The 17,579-nt window shown below is 41.8% G+C and overlaps 1 protein-coding gene across 1 annotated transcript in view; it reads right to left on the bottom strand.

The window, feature by feature from the left end:
- txk (TXK tyrosine kinase) overlaps positions 1-17,579 on the bottom strand; it is a 57,177-nt gene that overhangs the window by 14,951 nt on the left and 24,647 nt on the right. The window contains exons 2-9 of the mRNA XM_055636614.1: positions 10,403-10,454; positions 10,185-10,287; positions 9,329-9,534; positions 8,219-8,284; positions 7,064-7,118; positions 5,148-5,227; positions 3,773-3,906; positions 61-135 (exon numbers count right to left, since the gene is read on the bottom strand). Coding sequence (XP_055492589.1) covers positions 61-135; positions 3,773-3,906; positions 5,148-5,227; positions 7,064-7,118; positions 8,219-8,284; positions 9,329-9,534; positions 10,185-10,287; positions 10,403-10,454 — 771 coding nt within the window. The remainder of the gene's footprint in view (positions 1-60; positions 136-3,772; positions 3,907-5,147; positions 5,228-7,063; positions 7,119-8,218; positions 8,285-9,328; positions 9,535-10,184; positions 10,288-10,402; positions 10,455-17,579) is intronic.

The raw sequence follows: 17,579 nt of genomic DNA, 5'->3' as shown, positions 1-17,579 counted from the left end.
CACACACACACACACACACACACACACACACACACTGATTTAAGGAATAGTATACATTACCATAGCTGAAGCCAGCTGTTGCAGGAATGCATCTTCCCATTAATCCAACAGGATATCGAAATCTTGTGATAAGGCCTAAGCAATATTATGGAGTAGAAAATATTATTTATTGCAAACATTTATGGTCATTATGATAGTGAGGTGATATAAGTGTGTGTCATGCATTTATAAAATTCATTAGATAGCTGTTTTTGTTCTTAATAAAAAACAATTTGCGAACTCCAGACTTTTATTCTTAATAAAAACAACAGGGACATTGTTAATTTTTTGGATGTCACTGAACGGTTGTAGCACATACTTATTAATAATAATTCTTATTAATAAGAATGTGCCACGTAATGAGGAGGAGGTGGGCGGGCGGGTGCAAAAGAAAGAAAGCCAGTGATTTTGGGTAAGCAGTCAGAGAGCAAAAGGATTGGATGAGGTGAGGGGCTGAAGTGCAGGAGTTTGGTGATGAGTCTCCATTGGGGATTGTAGGAGAAAGATAAGAAGGCTGGATTGGGTCCTTCAGGAACTGGGTTGGGTAGATTTTGTTGAGGGTGGGATAATTAGTGCCTTGGACCACCTGGAATCTCAGGAGAGATCATGGGTAGGAATGTAGTGCAGATGAAAGATGGTATTTTGTAACTTTTCCTGTACTCACTTCTCCTTTAACTCCATCTTTATACTCCCAATTTGCCAATCACTAAATAGTGGGGGGGGGAAGGGATTGAGGGAATTAAAGGAGAAGTGAGTGCAGGAAAAGTTACAAAAAATTCCCGAATAATGGGAAGGAAAGTTTGAGAAGGGATAAGAGAGTAAGGTCAGGCCAATAGGGACCGAAGTGAGAGGGGAGTGAGAGGGGAGTTGAATACAGAGGTCAAAGTGCTGTATATGAATACGCAAAGTATAAGAAATAAAGTGGACGAGCTTGAGGCTCAGTTAGAAACTGGCAAGTATGATGTTGTGGGAATTACTGAGACATGGCTGCAAGAGGGCCAGGGCTGGGAACTGAATATTCAAGGGTATACCTCATATCAAAAAGACAGACAGGTGGGCAGAGGGGGTGGGGTTGCCCTGTTGGTGAGGAATAAAATTCAGTCCCTTGCAAGGGGTGACATTGAAACAGGAGATGTGGAGTCAGTACGGATAGAACTAAGGAATTGTAAGAGTAAAACAACCCTAATGGGACTAATCTACAGGCCCCCAAATAGTAGCCTGGATATAGGGCGCAAGTTGAATCAAGAGTTAAAATTGGCATGTAGTAAAAGTAATGCTAGGGTTGTTATGGGAGATTTCAACATGCAGGTAGACTGGGAAAATCAGGTTGGACTGGACCCCAAGAAAGGGAGTTTGTGGAGTGTCTCCGTGATGGATTCTTAGAGCAGCTTGTACTGGAGCCTACCCGGGAGAAGGCAATTCTGGATTTAATGTTGTGTAATGAACCGGATTTGATAAAGGGAACTTGAGGTTAAGGAGACATTAGGAGGTAGTGATCATAATATGATAAGTTCTTCTACACTTTGAGAGGGAGAAGGGTAAATCGGAGGTGTCAGTATTACTGTTGAACAAAGGGGACTATGGAGCTATGAGGGAGGAGCTGGCCATAGTTAACTGGAAAGATACCCTAGCAGGGATGAAAATGGAACAACAATGGCAGGTATTTCTGGGAATCATACAGAAGGTGCAGGATCAGTTAATTCCAAAGAGTAAGAAATATTCCAAGGGGAGTAAGGGGCGACCGTGGCTGACAAAGGAATTCAGAGACAGTTTAAAAATAAATGAGGAAAAGTACAACATAGGAAAGTTGAGTGGGAAGCCAGAGGATGGGGTGATGTTTAAAGAGCATCAGAGGGTAACTAAAAAGGCAATACGAGGAGAAAAGATGAGCTACGAAGGTAAGCTAGCCAAGAATATAAGGGAGGATAGTAAAAGTTTCTTTAGGCATGTGAAGAGGAAAAATTAGTTAAGACCAAAGTTGAACCCTTGAAGACTGAAAAGGATGAACGGGATCTGGGGGGTCCTTGTTCATCAGTCTACGAAAGTAAGCATGCAGGTACAGCAGGCATTGAAGAAAGCGAATGGCATGTTGGCCTTCATAACAAGAGGAATTGAGAATAGCAGCAAAGAGGTCCTCCTGCAGTTGTACAGGGCCCTAGTGAGACCACACCTGGAGTATTGTGTGCAGTTTTGGTCTCCAAATTTGAGGAAGGACATTCTTGCTATTGAGGGAGTGCAGCGTAGGCTCACAAGGTTAATTCCCGGGATGGTGGGACTGTCATATGCTGAGAGAATGGAGCGGCTAGGCTTGTATACTCTGGAATTTAGAAGGATGAGAGAGGATCTTATTGAAATATATAAGATTATTAAGGGTTTGGACACGCTAGAGGCAGGAAACATGTTCCCGATGTTGGGAGAGTCCAGAACCAGGGGCCACTGTTTAAGAATAAGGGGTAAGCCATTTAGAACGGAGATGAGGAAACACTTTTTCACACAGAGAGTTGTGAGTCTGTGGAATTCTCTGCCTCAGAGCGCGGTGGAGGCCGGTTCTCGGGATACTTTCAAGAGAGAGCTAGATAGGGCTCTTAAAGATAGTGGAGTTGGGGGATATGGGGAGAAAGCAGGAATGGGGTACTGATTGGGGATGATCAGCCATGATCACATTGAATGGTGGTGCTGGCTTGAAGGGCCGAATGGCCTACTCCTGCACCTATTGTCTATTGTCTTATGCTGGCATTGGGAGCAATAGAGGTAAAAGCAAGGAAGGGACTTTCCTTAGTAAAGACTCAGTCCAGTGCTGTGGCAAATTAAACCCACTGTTGTCATGGGAGAAACTAAACTGGTTGGTAACATGGTCTAATGTTCCCTTGTAATGGAATGATATATGTTGATGTACATTGATCACAATATTGCTCAGTTACATGAAATGAAGGTAAAAATTGTGGATATTATGTTGTACGTTATAGTTATAATTGTATTTTATTGCCAAATGCATTTTTAATTGTGCAGCATTGAAATAAACTGAGACCTGCGGTCTAATTTCTAAGACGTTCCACTATTCAGTTCATATGGAAAATCGTGCTAACCACCTACATCTGATCCATCAAAGGAAAACCTCTGAAGATAGAAGCAGGAAAAATGCTTGTATTTATCTTCTGCCTGTTGCATCTTAAAATATTTCACACATCACAAGTTACTTTGAAGTGCAGAGAAAGTTAAAGTGTAGAAGGTCCTGATGACGATTTTGAACATGGTACATATACTGTATAAACCACAATGTGGTAAACTGACAAGAACGAGGCATTACTGGTTGAGAGAGGTATTTTGCCTAACAAAATGAACTCCATGTGTAGGAAGGAACTGCAGATGCTGATTTAAACCAAAGATAGACACAACAAGCTGGAGTAACTCAGCAGGTCAGGCAGCATCTCTGGAGAAAAGGAATAGGTGACGTTTCGGGTTGAGACCCTTCTTCAGTGTTTTTTTGTGTCTATCTAAAATTAACTCCCTGATCTTTACTAAATATCCAAGTGGACAACAGGGCCAGGTAAACATAGTGAAACAATACCATATTCAGCATTGTAACATCTCATCACCGCCACACTCCCAGTACAGAGTTCCCAGTGTAAGCTGACCGAAACATAAACTTGTGATCCAGATAATGGATCAGAAAATACATAAAAATCACACTTACTCAATGTTTAAACAGAATTGCATTTCCACGTTCCCATACCTGCTGCATTGTGTTCATGATATTCAATAAGCTCATGAATTGTATCAAATAGATGTTTCTCTGCCACGTAGTATTGTCTCTGTGATGCCTGTGTCTGCTTAATGTGATAATGTCTCACTGATCCATTTTGATCTCTGTTGGAACACACAGTAATCAGAAATAGAAACATAGAAACATAGAAAATAGGTGCAGGAGTAGGCCATTCGGCCCTTCGAGCCTGCACCGCCATTCTCAATATGATCATGGCTGATCATCCAACTCAGTATCCCATCGCTGCCTTCTCTCCATACCCCCTGATCCCTTTAGCCACAAGGGCCACTTCTAACTCCCTCTTAAATATAGTCAATGAACTGGCCTCAACTACCTTCTGTGAGATTCATCACTCTCTGTGTAAAAAATGATTTTCTCATCTCGGTCCTAAGATTGATTGATTGATATAATTGATATAATTTAATTGCCACACAACCAAGGTCGGTGGAATTTGGGTTGCCAGCAACGGTACAGTAATAAAGAACACACAACCACAATAAAAATGTTACACAAACATCCACCACAGCATTCATCACTGTGGTGGAAGGCACAGAACTTGGCCAGTCCTCTTCCATTTTCCCCCGTGGTCGGGACCTCCACCCTCCACAGCCGTTGCTGCGGGCGTCCAGATGGTAAGGGACAAAGTCAAAGTCAAGGTGAGTCCAGGATCGGCTCTTCCCAACTATAGACCGCGGCTTCAGGCTGGTGTAGGCCGCAGGCCGGCGGTCAAAGTTTTAAAGTACCTGCCGTGCCGCAGCCGGAAGCACCCCTCTTATCCTTAAACTGTGACCCCTAGTTCTGGACTTCCCCAACATCGGGAATAATCTTCCTGCTTCTAGCAGGAATTAAATGTATCCATTCAAGTAAATGTATTCCCACAATATTTCATCATATATTTTCTTACAGTAAGTATTGTAATTCAAAGGGGAATTGTTACCAAGTCATCACTGATCATCTATCTCACATATCAATAACATGGTGTTACCAGTAGAAAAATCAATAAGATAACCTATTAGAAAGAATTACCCCATTCACACTAATTCTATGTAATGTAACATTCGCAATCACTTCCTGCACATTAGGTGCAATATTACAGAGGCCAATTAACCTACAAACAAGCTCGTCTTTGAGATGTGGGAGGAAACCAGAGCCCATGTGGTTACAAGGAGAAGATGCAGACTCCACTTAGACAACACCCAAGTTCAGAAACAAACCTGGATCTCTGGCACTGTGAGGCAGCAGCTCCATCAGCTGTGTCATTGTGAGATAAAGGCACTTCCCGTAAGGATTTCTTATTTTTATAGATGCACATCTGAATTGATGGTCTCATTAAATCATTGCTTACCCTCCAGCTTTGGTAAAAACAGATACAGTGTAAATCCCTTGCTGGCTGGAGTCCCTGACAATAAAGGCCCCTTCTTTACCCTGAAAGAAAAGATACATGAAATGATACCAAACAGCTTTTAAAACCAATGAACAAGTTTGCAAAAGATGTGGGTGATGAAATTGCATTAATTACTCATGGGAAAAGAAGAAATGGACCATTTGGCCTTTCCAGCTTCCTTTACCATTCAGGTCAATCATGGCTTATCTTCCAACTCAGTAGCATGTTCCTGCTCTCTCTCCCCACACCCCTTCATATCCTTTGTGATTCATGTCCATCCATTTCCTTCTTAAGTACATTCAGCAACTCACTAGGTTTCTGTGGTAGCAAATTCCATTGGCTCACCACCCTTGAAGTGAAGATATTTCTAAATGCCTTACTCTATTTCCCGCTACTGCGAACCCTCATTTTAAATCCACCATCCACGGAAAAACGTTCCTCTGCCAATCCTTCCAGCTTATGAAGATGTGTCAGACTTTTATAAGTTTCCACGTGACCTCCTCTTCATCTTCTGCACTCCTGGTTGACCCAATCCCTCTGCATACAACAGTCCTATCATCCTGGAGACCAGTCAGGTTAATCCAAATTACCCTCCCTCCCTACAAGTGTATTCTTTCCCAAGTTGGGAGACTAAAACTCCAGATAATATACCAAGAGAAATCTCACCGAGATGCTGTAGAATGAGAGTAATTAGAAACATAGAAACCTAGAAAATAGGTGCAGGAGTAGGCCATTCGGCCCTTCGAGCCTGCACCGCCATTCAATATGATCATGGCTTTATTGATTCACAATGCACGGAAACAGGCACTTTAGCCAAACCTATCCATGCCAAGATATCTAAACTAATCACATTTGCCCACATTTGGCCAACATCCCTCTAAAACGTTCCTATCCATGTACCTGTCCAAATGTCTTTTAAATGTTGTCATTGTACCTGCCTTAACTATCTCCTCTGGCAGCTCATTCCATGAGCAAGTTACCCCTCAAGTTCCTATTAAATATTTCCCTCCTCACCTCAAACTTATGTCCTCTTGATTTCCCTACCCTAGGGAAAAATATTGTAGTCACCCTATCTAGTCTCCTCGTGATTTTATATATAATACCTCTACGAAGTCACCCTACAGTCTCCAGCACTGCAAGAGATAAAGATCTAGCTTGCCAACCTCTCCCTATAGCTCAAAGTCCTGGCAACAGCCTCATTAATCTTTTCTGCGGCCACAGGCCTGGTTCATCTCTGCCAGAAGATAAGACTGTACTAAGAACTTTTTTTATTTTGTTGGTGCCAGAAACGTGGTGACTCTTTGTGCACCATCTAAGTGAAGTCTGCTTTATAATATTACCATAATGTATATAAAAACAATGAATTTTACTATACCTAGGCACATCTGACAATAAAGCATCATTGAATCAATGAATGAATCAAGCTCTTGGTCCTGTCAGTTGAATTCTAAGATGCTCAGACTTGCTATCTATTGTGTTAACTCAACATGACACCTCTTTGCATCCAATCCTGACCTTGACTTCTATTATTTAGGGAATTTACTTCAGTGATGAATGTCAAACAAAAATAAATAAAATATGAATGGCTGCCATTTCAATGAGAATGTATTTGTACCATAGTTGAAAATCAACTTTATTCATTTCCTCTGGAAAATATTAATAAAGGTTAAAAGATAAAAAATGTCTCATGTGGCTAACTACTAATATTTCTGTTTTGTAAAATGCAATTCCTTTAATATACCACATAACTGTCACATCAAATACACATATATTTAAATTCTAAATTAGAAAAACAAATATTGAACAAAAACATATATTAATGTAACTTTAAATTAAATTTTTGTCCAAAGTACAATTGACATTTCTATGCGATTTACCTCTTGCCGAAGGAGCTGTTCTGCTTTGTTCCGTGTGATATTTTTACAATACCACCTGGGAGAAAGGGAGATGGTTATTATAGGAATATCTACATGTGATAGTACATACAGCATAGCTCTAGCAGTGCTGTACCTACGATGAAAAAGATCAATACATCTTTGTACAGCCATTCCTTAATTTATGAAAAATAAAATCAGAAGCCATGAAGAACGCATCACCGACATTTCAATACTGTGTATTCCTATGAGTGAAGAGTGGTTGGTTATTCTTGATAGTGAAATTTGATTAACTATTTCAGGTTTGGCTCTGCCCAAATGCAAGTCCCATGGCCAAAACTCCTACCCCACAGAAGCATTAAAAGCTCTTGTCTTTTACAGGTGCCCTGCTTAACGGAACAAAACCTTTCTGAGTGATATGAGCTGAGCTTTGCCAGATAATCTTCCCTCTTTGTGTATTTTATTTTGTTTACGCCCATCCCCACCTCACCCTCCCCTAATCCCCATACTTCTTCTTTCCGCTTAATTTCAGATATTTCAATGGGAAGTCAACAGTGAAGATAATGGCTATTTTCTTGATAATAAAGAGAGGTATGCCTCGGAAAATCTTGAATGCCCTCCATGATTGAGTTAATGGAGAAGTAACTGTGAAGACTTCAGTCAATTGCATTTCATGATCCTGAACCAATTGTTGAGCAGGTCATCAGAAACACTGTGTGTGAACTAATTCATGAGGCAGAGGTAGCTAAGAATTGCCATGACATTTCCTTCATGCTGCCACTCCACCGCCACAATGACGGGATCCACAACTGTCTTACCCAACTCAGAAGGACAGAGCTTTCAGAGCTTTCAAATCACCCTGGTAACCTCCACACCCCTGGGCATGAAGCCCCAAAGAGTCAGTCATATTATGGTGAAAATGTATGAGAATGAAAAGTAACATGCATAAAATGAGGAATGTTCCTCTTTTCAGTATGTACCACACAAATGTATCACAGATCTGACTACCACATCAGTATAGTGTAATGCACGACAGCACAAGGATATTGCTGAATTAGAAACATTTGCCGACAACTACTCACTTTTAAACTACTTTCTTAATAACATAACAGGATTTTTGTTAATATTGAAATAGCAAACTGTTTGAGGTGAACTTACTCAAATGCCTCTAAATTAATAGATTTCTTCTCAGTCACATAGTTGCTTGGAATGAATCCTTCATTTCTGAAATAGCACACATGAATTATTCTTTATTTTGCAGCAATCAGATTAACAAAGCTTAAAGACAGTTCACAGCCTAAGTTCAAAGTTTGGGAGGTGGTTTCTGAGAATGTTTTTCAGTTACGCCACCACATTGCATGAATAAAGTCACCTAACTCGTCTAACTCATACTAGTTCTATGTTATTCCACTTTCGCATCCACTCCCTACATATGAGGGACAATTTACAGAGGCCAATTAACCTACAAACCAGCACGTCTTTGGGATGTGGAGGAAACTAGAGCACCTGCAAGAAACCCACACTGTCACAGGGAGAAAGTGCAAAATACAAACATGAGGTCATAGAAACATAGAAACATAGAAAATAGATGCAAGAGTAGGCCATTCGGCCCTTCGAGCCTGCACCGCCATTCAATATGATCATGGCTGACCATCCAACTCAGTATCCTGTACCTGCCTTCTCTCCATACCCTCTGATCCCTTTAGCCACAAGGGCCACATCTAACTCCCTCTTAAATATAGCCAATGAACTGGCCTCAACTACCTTCTGTGGCAGAGAATTACACAGATTCACCACTCTCTGTGTGAAAAATGTTTTTCTCATCTCGGTCCTAAAAGATTTCCCTCTTATCCTTAAACTGTGACCCCTTGTTCTGGACTTCCCCAACATCGGGAACAATCTTCCTGCATCTAGCCTGTCCAACCCCTTAAGAATTTTGTAAGTTTCTATAAGATCCCCCCTCAATCTTCTAAAATCTAGCGAGTACAAGCCAAGTCTATCCTGTCTTTCTTCATATGAAAGACCTGACATCCCAGGAATCAGTCTGGGTCATAAGGTCATAAGGGATAGGAGTAGAATTAAGCCATTTGGCCCATCAAGTCTACTCCACCATTCAATCATAGCTGACCTATCTCCCCCTCCTAAACTCCTGCCTTCTCCCCATAGCCTCCGACACCTGAACACCTGAGCTGCTTGCTAAATCCAACTAAAGGTCCCTCAAAAATGTACACTCTATATTGTATCAAATATGGCAAAACTAATTCTTACCCATCCTTGTCTCTCGCTTTCCACCAGTGAGGGTCATGCTTCTGAAGTATAATGTACTCTTCATACCTCCTGACACTCAGGTCAGTGGGTTCCTGGGCACAGAATTCATACAGTGCAATCACACGGACCTCTCCTCCATCCTCCTCATCAGCGGGGGGAGGTGGGGGAGGCTTCCTTCTCGATGGGACCCCCACTGTCCTGTTCACCTGCCCAGTGACACAGCATCGTAAGATAATAAACATGTTGCAACTGTTAAAAATACAGCAGAATATATATACCCCTAAAATAACAACAATCAGTCATAATTCAACTAGGCAGAGGCCTGGATATGAAGAGGGTACTCCAGTAGTAGAGGTGTCTCGGACCGGAGGGCACAGCCTTTCAATAAAAGGACATACCTTTAGAAAGGAGATGACGAGGAATTTCTTCAGCCAGAGGGTGATGTATCTTTGGAACTCATTGCCACAGATGGCTGTGGAGACCGCTATTGGGTATTTTTAAAGCAGAGATTGATAGATTCTTGATTATTAAGGGTGTCAGAAATTATGGGGAGAGGCAGGAGAATGGCGTTGAGAGGGAAAAACATATCAGCCATGATTGAATGGCGGAACAGACTCGATGGGCCAAATAGCCTAATTCTGCTCCTTTGTCATGATCATAAAGACGATGTTTCTACATCTTTGAAAGCTTTGAAAGCAAGTGGATGCATCTTGTAAATGGTGCAGTGAAGTGAAAGTTGCCTTTGTGTGACTGTTGTGATAAATGTCTCTCCCAGCTGTATATACAGAGTCGTGTTACGTGCAAGTTATATCCTGTATCATTTATTACGAAAACATTACAAAAATGTTTAACGTACTCTGTAAATATTTGATGAAGGATAAGATGACTGGCGCTCTCTCAAGGGATACTCGTCCATGAGATCAGCATTATCTTCCAGGCTCATCTGAGTCGTGACTGCACTAAAATTGAACAAAAGTAAAAGAAGGCATTAACCATGTTACCGTAGGCCATAGATGCTCAACAAAAATATTTGAAATATGCATTTAGCTGAAAGGTATTAAAGGCACAGCTTACCGCTTTTGAACAGTGCAGCAGCAGCAGCAAAACACCGACTGGATGGTATGGTCTGAGGAGAGAGGAATTTGTTCAGCAACAACACTGTATTAACTGGAGAGATGATAACACAATATAGCAGGTAACAGAAATGTGCCATTGACGGTGTTCTTTGAAACCCCAAAAAAATATTGTGCATCCACTAATGTTATTATTTGGAAGAAAATTTTCAGAGAGATTTATAGGGTTTCAGAAAAATGTAAGAACAAATGGTGGCCATAGAAACTCATCATTTGAAAACATAGCAACATTCACCTCTGATGGCATTAATTTGCACATTAATTTTGAGATTGTAATCTGGGACTATGTAATGAAAATAAATAGCACAAAACATGGTTTATTTTCTCTGAAATGCCAAAGGTTGAGGGAAGATCTGATTGAAGTATATCAGGTTTTGAAGGCACACTGCATAGAGGCATTGGGGAGATTTATAGATAGGCCCATGGATACGGTGGGAATGGAGGGATATGGATCATGTGCAGGCAGAGGAGATGAGTTTATCTTGGCATCATGTTCTGCATCGATATTGTGGGGCCAATGGGCATGTTTCTGTGCTGTACTGTTCTATATTCTATGTTCTAAAGAATTTAAGTTTTAACTGAATTACACTCACTATCATCTTGCATTTAATTATCTGTAATAATTTATGTTGTTTTAGAAGTCTATACAACAAGTCAATTTACCCAATACAGGGTGTCAGGGGTTGTGGGGAGAAGGAAGGAGAATGGGGTTAGGAGGGAGAGAAAGATCAGCCATGTTTGAATGGCGGAGTAGACTTGATGGGCCGAATGGCTTAATTCTACTACTATCATTTATGACCTTATGAACAATACCCACCCACAAAATCATCCATGTCCCAGAATGGAATGGGTCAATTTGTCACATTGTGCCTTACAATGTTGGGTGAATGGGCACCTGTGATCACATGAATCCATATTGTCAATGATCTGCAGGTGTGGTGACCGACATTCTGGTGAAGCCACACTCGGGTCTGTTTCACAATGAACGTTACAATTACTTTAGATCACTTTAAATTCAGTTTCAATGTTAAAATGCTATCAGTTGAGCCGCTTTTGGTTGATGAGCCAGAGCTAGCGGCCTATTACACGCACTCATTTTTTCTCCGTCTTATGCAGGTATTACATAAATACATTTTCTGATTAAATTGGTTTCTGGCTTTGGCAGAGTGGAAGCAAGAAGGAAATAATTCTGGCTTTGCGTGGCCAAAATGGTCGCATTATAGACATTAGTTGACTAAATTACAATGAGTTGAGCTGATTGATGGGAGATTTTATGTTTGCTAATGAACGTTGTGGAAAATTCGAGTAACACTGGATTCTGGTAAAACCAGTATGAATTCCAGGACACGCTGGGTGTTATGTCCTGGGAATGGAAACTTGTTGCAGTAATTTCTGACCATCTCTAGGATATAACTATATAACATATAGCAATTACAGCACGGAAACAGGCCATCTCGGCCCTACAAGTCCGTGCCAAACAACTTTTTTTTTTTTCTTTTTTTTTTGCCATTGGGTTTCTCGTTCATATCATCCTCAGCCAATCAGAGCTGAAATAGTTTTATGGTAGAAGGCAGCCTGTTCAAGTCATGGACGGAACAAGCTGCAACAGTCTCCACCAACACCCCCACCTCTCCACCTCTCCTCCAGCACTCTCCTCCTACTACAATCAAGCTGAAGAAGGAGCCCAACCTGAAACGTTGCCCGCCCGTGTGTTCCAGAGATACTTAGGAAGGAACTGCAGACGCTGGTTTATGCCGAAGATAGACACAAAGTACGAGAGTAATTCAGCAGGTCAAGCTGTATCTCTGGAGAAAATGAATAAGCGATGTTTCGGGTTGGAACCCTTCTTCAGAATCCCAGTCTGAAGAAGCATTCCAACCGGAAACGTCTCCATTTCTTTTTCTCCAGAGATGACCCGCTGAGTTGCTCCAGCACTTTGCGTCGATCCTCCAGAGATACTACCTGACCTGCTGAGATATTCCAGCACTTTGTGTTCTGTGCAAGATTCCAGCATCTACAGTTCCTGACTGATGAAGGCCATTGTGCCAAAAGCCTTCTACACCACTCAATCTACCTGCAACACGACTTTCAGGGCACTGTGTAGTTGTGCTCCTCGATCCCTCTGCTCTACGACACTCCCAAGGGCCCTACTTTCACGGTGCATGGGAGATTTCTGGATTCGCTTCTCAAAGTGCAACAATGTACACTTATCTGGATTAAACTCCATTTGCTGTTCCTTGGCCCACATGCCTTTACGATCACGTTCATGATGTAATTCTTAATAGCCATCTTCATTCCCCTAAATCCACCTATTTTAGTGTCACCTGCAAACCTATTCTCATCCAGATCATTGATAGTATGACAACGAGCAATGGCCCAGCACTGACCCAAGGCACACCACTAGTCACAGGCCTCCAGTCCAGTTCCTACCCTGAAGGTATTTCTGTATCCAGTTAGACTCAAACAACTGCAGATGTGGGTTACATAAAGGGACCCAAATGCTGGGGTAACTCAGCAGGTCAGGCGGCATCTTCAGAGGACATGATAGGTGATATTTTGGGTTGGAAGACGGGTCCCCAACTGAAACATCACCTATCCACGTCATCCAGAGATGCCGCCTGACCAGCAGTATCCAGTTAGCTAACTCTCCCTGGATCCCATGCGATCTAGTGTCCTCACAGTGTTTGGCTCATTCTAACAGATATTGTTTTATGTTCTAAAATATCAGACATATTTTAGTTTTGTTGCATTGTTACACATTATTACACATCACTTACACATCAACCACCCATTTAGCAGAAAATGGTGTAAATACTCATCAAGATAGGCCAATCTGTGGGAAGATAAACAGAGTTAACATTTGTTTGAAAGGTCTTTGTCCTGAAATATTAACTCTTTCACTTCCTGGAGATGTGGCCTGGCCTGCAGAGTATTTTCAGCATTTTCTGTTTTTATTTTATACTTCGAGCAAGTGCAGTTAGTTTGATTTTCAAACACCCATATAATTTTTAGACATAAAATGCAGCCAATCTGCAGACTTCACTTTTACATACTAACATTGGCATATGTACTTTCCACAGGAACAATTACTTCATTTCCAAGTAATCACAACTACACCACAAGTTAGACTTGTTTTTAGCATTTCCTGCTTTCATCATTTCTGCCTTAGCCAAACTCCTTTATATGACTCACAAATGTATGTCCAATGATGGAGCAATCAGTTTATTATTCATTTCAAAGTCCAAAGTTGAAAGTTCTTCCCTGAAGTTAATGGAGGTAAAATACTTCTAGCCCTTTGAAACAAACTTTCTTTCATACAGTTAGTCCCTTCCTTTCCTTTCTTACAAATGCTGCAGAGAAATTAACAACCACTTGCTTAGAAGTGTCAGTTATGGGGCGAATTTCTATTTTCCTAGTCATTTCTTTTGCTCAGAAATCCTTAAACTGAACCTGTCAATTCAGACAGAAACAATCCTTAATATATCATTTAATGTGTCTATATTTAATACTGACAATTTACATGAAAAACTGCAACTATCATAATTATAACTAAAATAATTAAAAAGTTGGAGTACAACTTAACTTGACTTCCTGGAGATCATGTGTCATATCAAAAAGATAAAAAGAATGAGAACAACTATTTTTGTGAAATATTAACCCCTCAGATCCCCAAAAGAATGAAAAAGAATACACTGGGCATTTAATATAGGTAGAACAGGAAAGAGACTGAGAGGCTGATGATGGGGAACAGAAAATGTTGTTGGATGTTAATGTTTATATTTCTGAAAGAAATGAAGTTGATGGTGGAGGGAGGAAAAGGTCCAGAGGTAAAATAAAATTCATCTTGTTATTTAATGATTGCTTGTCATCAGTTTCATAGAAAGTTTGTTTAGGTTTATTTTTGTTACATATACCGAGATATGGTGAGAAAAAAACCTTTGTTTGCTTGCCATCCAATCAGATCAGATAATACTATACATGAATACAAACTAAACACATGTACAAAATATAAAGGGAAGAGAAGATACCAGAGTGCAGAATATAGTTTCTTAGCATTATAGCGTTGCAATTCCACAGATAAATGTCCAATGTTCGCAATGAGGCAAGTTGGAAAAAAGTGATGTACCCTAGCATATGGAAGGACCATTCAGAAGCCTGACAAAATAGGGGTAGAAGCTATTCTTGTGTCTGGTGATATACACTTTCAAATTTTTGTATCTTCATGCCTATTAACACGAATCCCACTTGCCTCAATTAATTTCAAGGCCCCCTATACATGTGAGAGCAGAGAGAAGATGGAATAACCAGGGTGAGTAAGGTCCTTGATTATGTTGGCTGTTTTCACAAGGAAGTGTGAAATGCAGATTGAGTCAATAGTGGGGAAACTGGTCGGTGTGATGGGCTGGTTTAAAATCGTTCAGTACAGAAAATTGAACATTTTAGAACATCATGCTATTTTAAGCAAAGAGAGAATATTCACAGTAAACACGTTTTGCGGATAGTTTCAAAGTGTTCATGCTGTTAGAATGTACACAGGATGTATACATTGGAGTCTGCAATCCCTTTGATGGAGTGGATGAAGATCTTGGGCAAAGTTTGCAAGCAAAGGAAGTCCCAGCAGTGTAGAGAAGGCATCTTATTTCAATAGCCCATCGGTAACCAGCCAGGTGGCCTAGGCCAGACAGATAGGGTGGAAGGCGACTTCGCTTACTGGCCCATTCACTGCAGCAGAGGCCAGGGATTGACAATAATTGTGTCGGCACGGTGGCGCAGCAGTAGAGTTGCTGCCTTACAGCGCTTGCAGCACCGGAGACCCGGGTTCGATCCCGATTACGGGTGCTGTCTGTACAAAGTTTGTCCATTCTCCCCGTGACCGCCTGTGTTTTCCCCGAGATCTTCAGTTTTCTCCCAGACTCCAAAGATGTACAGGTTTGTAGGCTTTGTATAAGCGTAAATTGTCCCTGCTGTGTGTGTTGGTCAGCGTAAATGTGTGGGTGCAGACTCGATGGGGCAACGGTCCTGTTTCTGCTCCTGTCTGCCCCTCACAATCCGGTGAGAAATTGAGAGAAATGCAGACCCTCAAAAAAGTTATGAGTCTCCAGATACTAGAGCACATTGGCATTATTTCAGAAAATGTGATGAGGATTTATCATCATTACTTATTTGTTGGATGTGTACATCATACCAATGTCAAATCCCAAATAGAAATATATAAAATTCTTAAGGGATTGGACAGGCTAGATGCAGAAAAAATGTCCCCGATGTTGGGGGAGTCCAGAACCAGGGGTCACAGTTTAAGAATAAGGGGTAGGCCATTTAGGACTGAGATGAGGAAAAACATTTTCACCCAGAGAGTTGTGAATCTGTGGAATTCTCTCCCACAGAAGGCAGTGGAGGCCAATTCACTGGATGTTTTCAAGAGAGAGTTTGATATAGCTCCTAACAGGGCCGGATTTACGTATAACCCTGACAAGCTTAATCTTAGGGCCTCGAGATCTAGGGGGGCTTCACAGAGCCGGATTTACTACTAGGCTTCATAGGCTGAAGCTTAGGGCCTCGAAATCTAGGCGGCCTCCGGCCAAGGCAGGACACCTGCCGTTCAACTCTGGGCGCCCCCCCCCCTCTCTCTCTCTCTCTCTCTCTGTTACTCTCCGTCTCCGCCCACCATCCGTATCCATGTCCGGGCCGCCGGGTCTCCGCTCCCCGCTCGCTCCTCATCCGCCGGCACGGCAGGTCGCCTTGCACATGCGCACTGCTATGGCCAGCACATCCCCACCCCTGCACATACGCACAACCACGGCCAGCACATCATCGGCCGCCCTGCGCATGCGCACTGCCACGGCAACTGGTCGACACTGTCTGGTCGCCGCCTCTCCACGACCGCTGAAAACCAACGCAGAATCACTCCCTGACCCTGGATCTGCAGTAACTCCCTGGAGTAACACTTGCTTCTGGTTTCCTGATCCTCCATAAATATTCTAAATGGAATTTAAACTGGAGGTGGTGGAGGGCTGAACAATAACAGCCTATTACATTTTATCTGTTTATTTACTGTGTATATATATGGTCTATGGTATATAGACACACTGAACTTTTATCTTCTGTTCTATATTATGTTTACATATTCTGTTGTGCTGCAGCAAGCAAGAATTTCATTGTCCTATCTGGGACACATGACAATAAAACTCTCTTGACTCTTGACTTGGACTTAAGCAAAAAAGGGTTCTTGGGGAAAAAAGAGCTACCTTAAATTTAATTGCGTCTGGTTGGGTAACTATGGTAGGGTGAAGACTATTCCATGCTTTAATTGTGCGGGGGAACTCCATGGAGCAGCCAGCAACTCTGGATAGAAGAAATTGGATAATGTTTCAGGTAGAGACCCTTCTTTAGACTCCCTCTGGTTTTAGTGTTTTTTGTTTAATTTAAAGATACAGCGAGGAAACAGGCCCTTCAGCCCACCGAGTCCACGCCGACCACCGATCACCTGTACACTAGTTCAATCCCACACATTAGCGACGTAAGTCAAGTGTCAAGGTTGTTATTTCTCTCACGTCCCAGTTAGAACAATGAAATCCTTATTTGCAGCAGCACAACAGAATATGTAAACATATAACTATATAAATATATATTGTGTGTGTGTGTGTGTGTGTGTGTGTGTGTGTGTGTGTGTGTGTGTGTGTGTGTGTGTGTGTGTGTGTGTGTGTGTGTGTGTGTGTGTGTGTGTGTGTGTGTGTGTGTGTGTGTGTGTGTGTGTGTGTGTGTGTGAGTGTGTGTGTGTAAGAGCAAGATGTCCTACAACAGGAGGAGGAGGAGGAGGAGGAGGAGGAGGAGGAGGAGGAGGAGGAGGAGGAGGAGGAGGAGGAGGAGGAGGAGGAGGAGGAGGAGGAGGAGGAGGAGGAGGAGGAGGAGAAGCAGCATTACTTGGAGATATAAAACTGAAAATGGATATTTTCATTTCTATATAACCAAAGTTATCAACGTATAATTTTGTGTGTGTTGGAAAACAAAATATAGTGGCACAGCTGGTGGACTTTCTGCCTCACATGCCAGAGATCTGTGTTCGATCCTGTCCTCGGGCACTGTCTGTGTTGAATTTGAGTGCTGGGAAGGGGAGGAGA

The sequence above is a fragment of the Leucoraja erinacea genome, chromosome 1 (assembly GCF_028641065.1).
Source record: "Leucoraja erinacea ecotype New England chromosome 1, Leri_hhj_1, whole genome shotgun sequence".
Classification (NCBI taxonomy): Eukaryota; Metazoa; Chordata; class Chondrichthyes; order Rajiformes; family Rajidae; genus Leucoraja; species Leucoraja erinaceus.
Note: the sequence above shows the minus strand (reverse complement) of the source record. Positions and strands in the feature narration are given on the sequence as shown.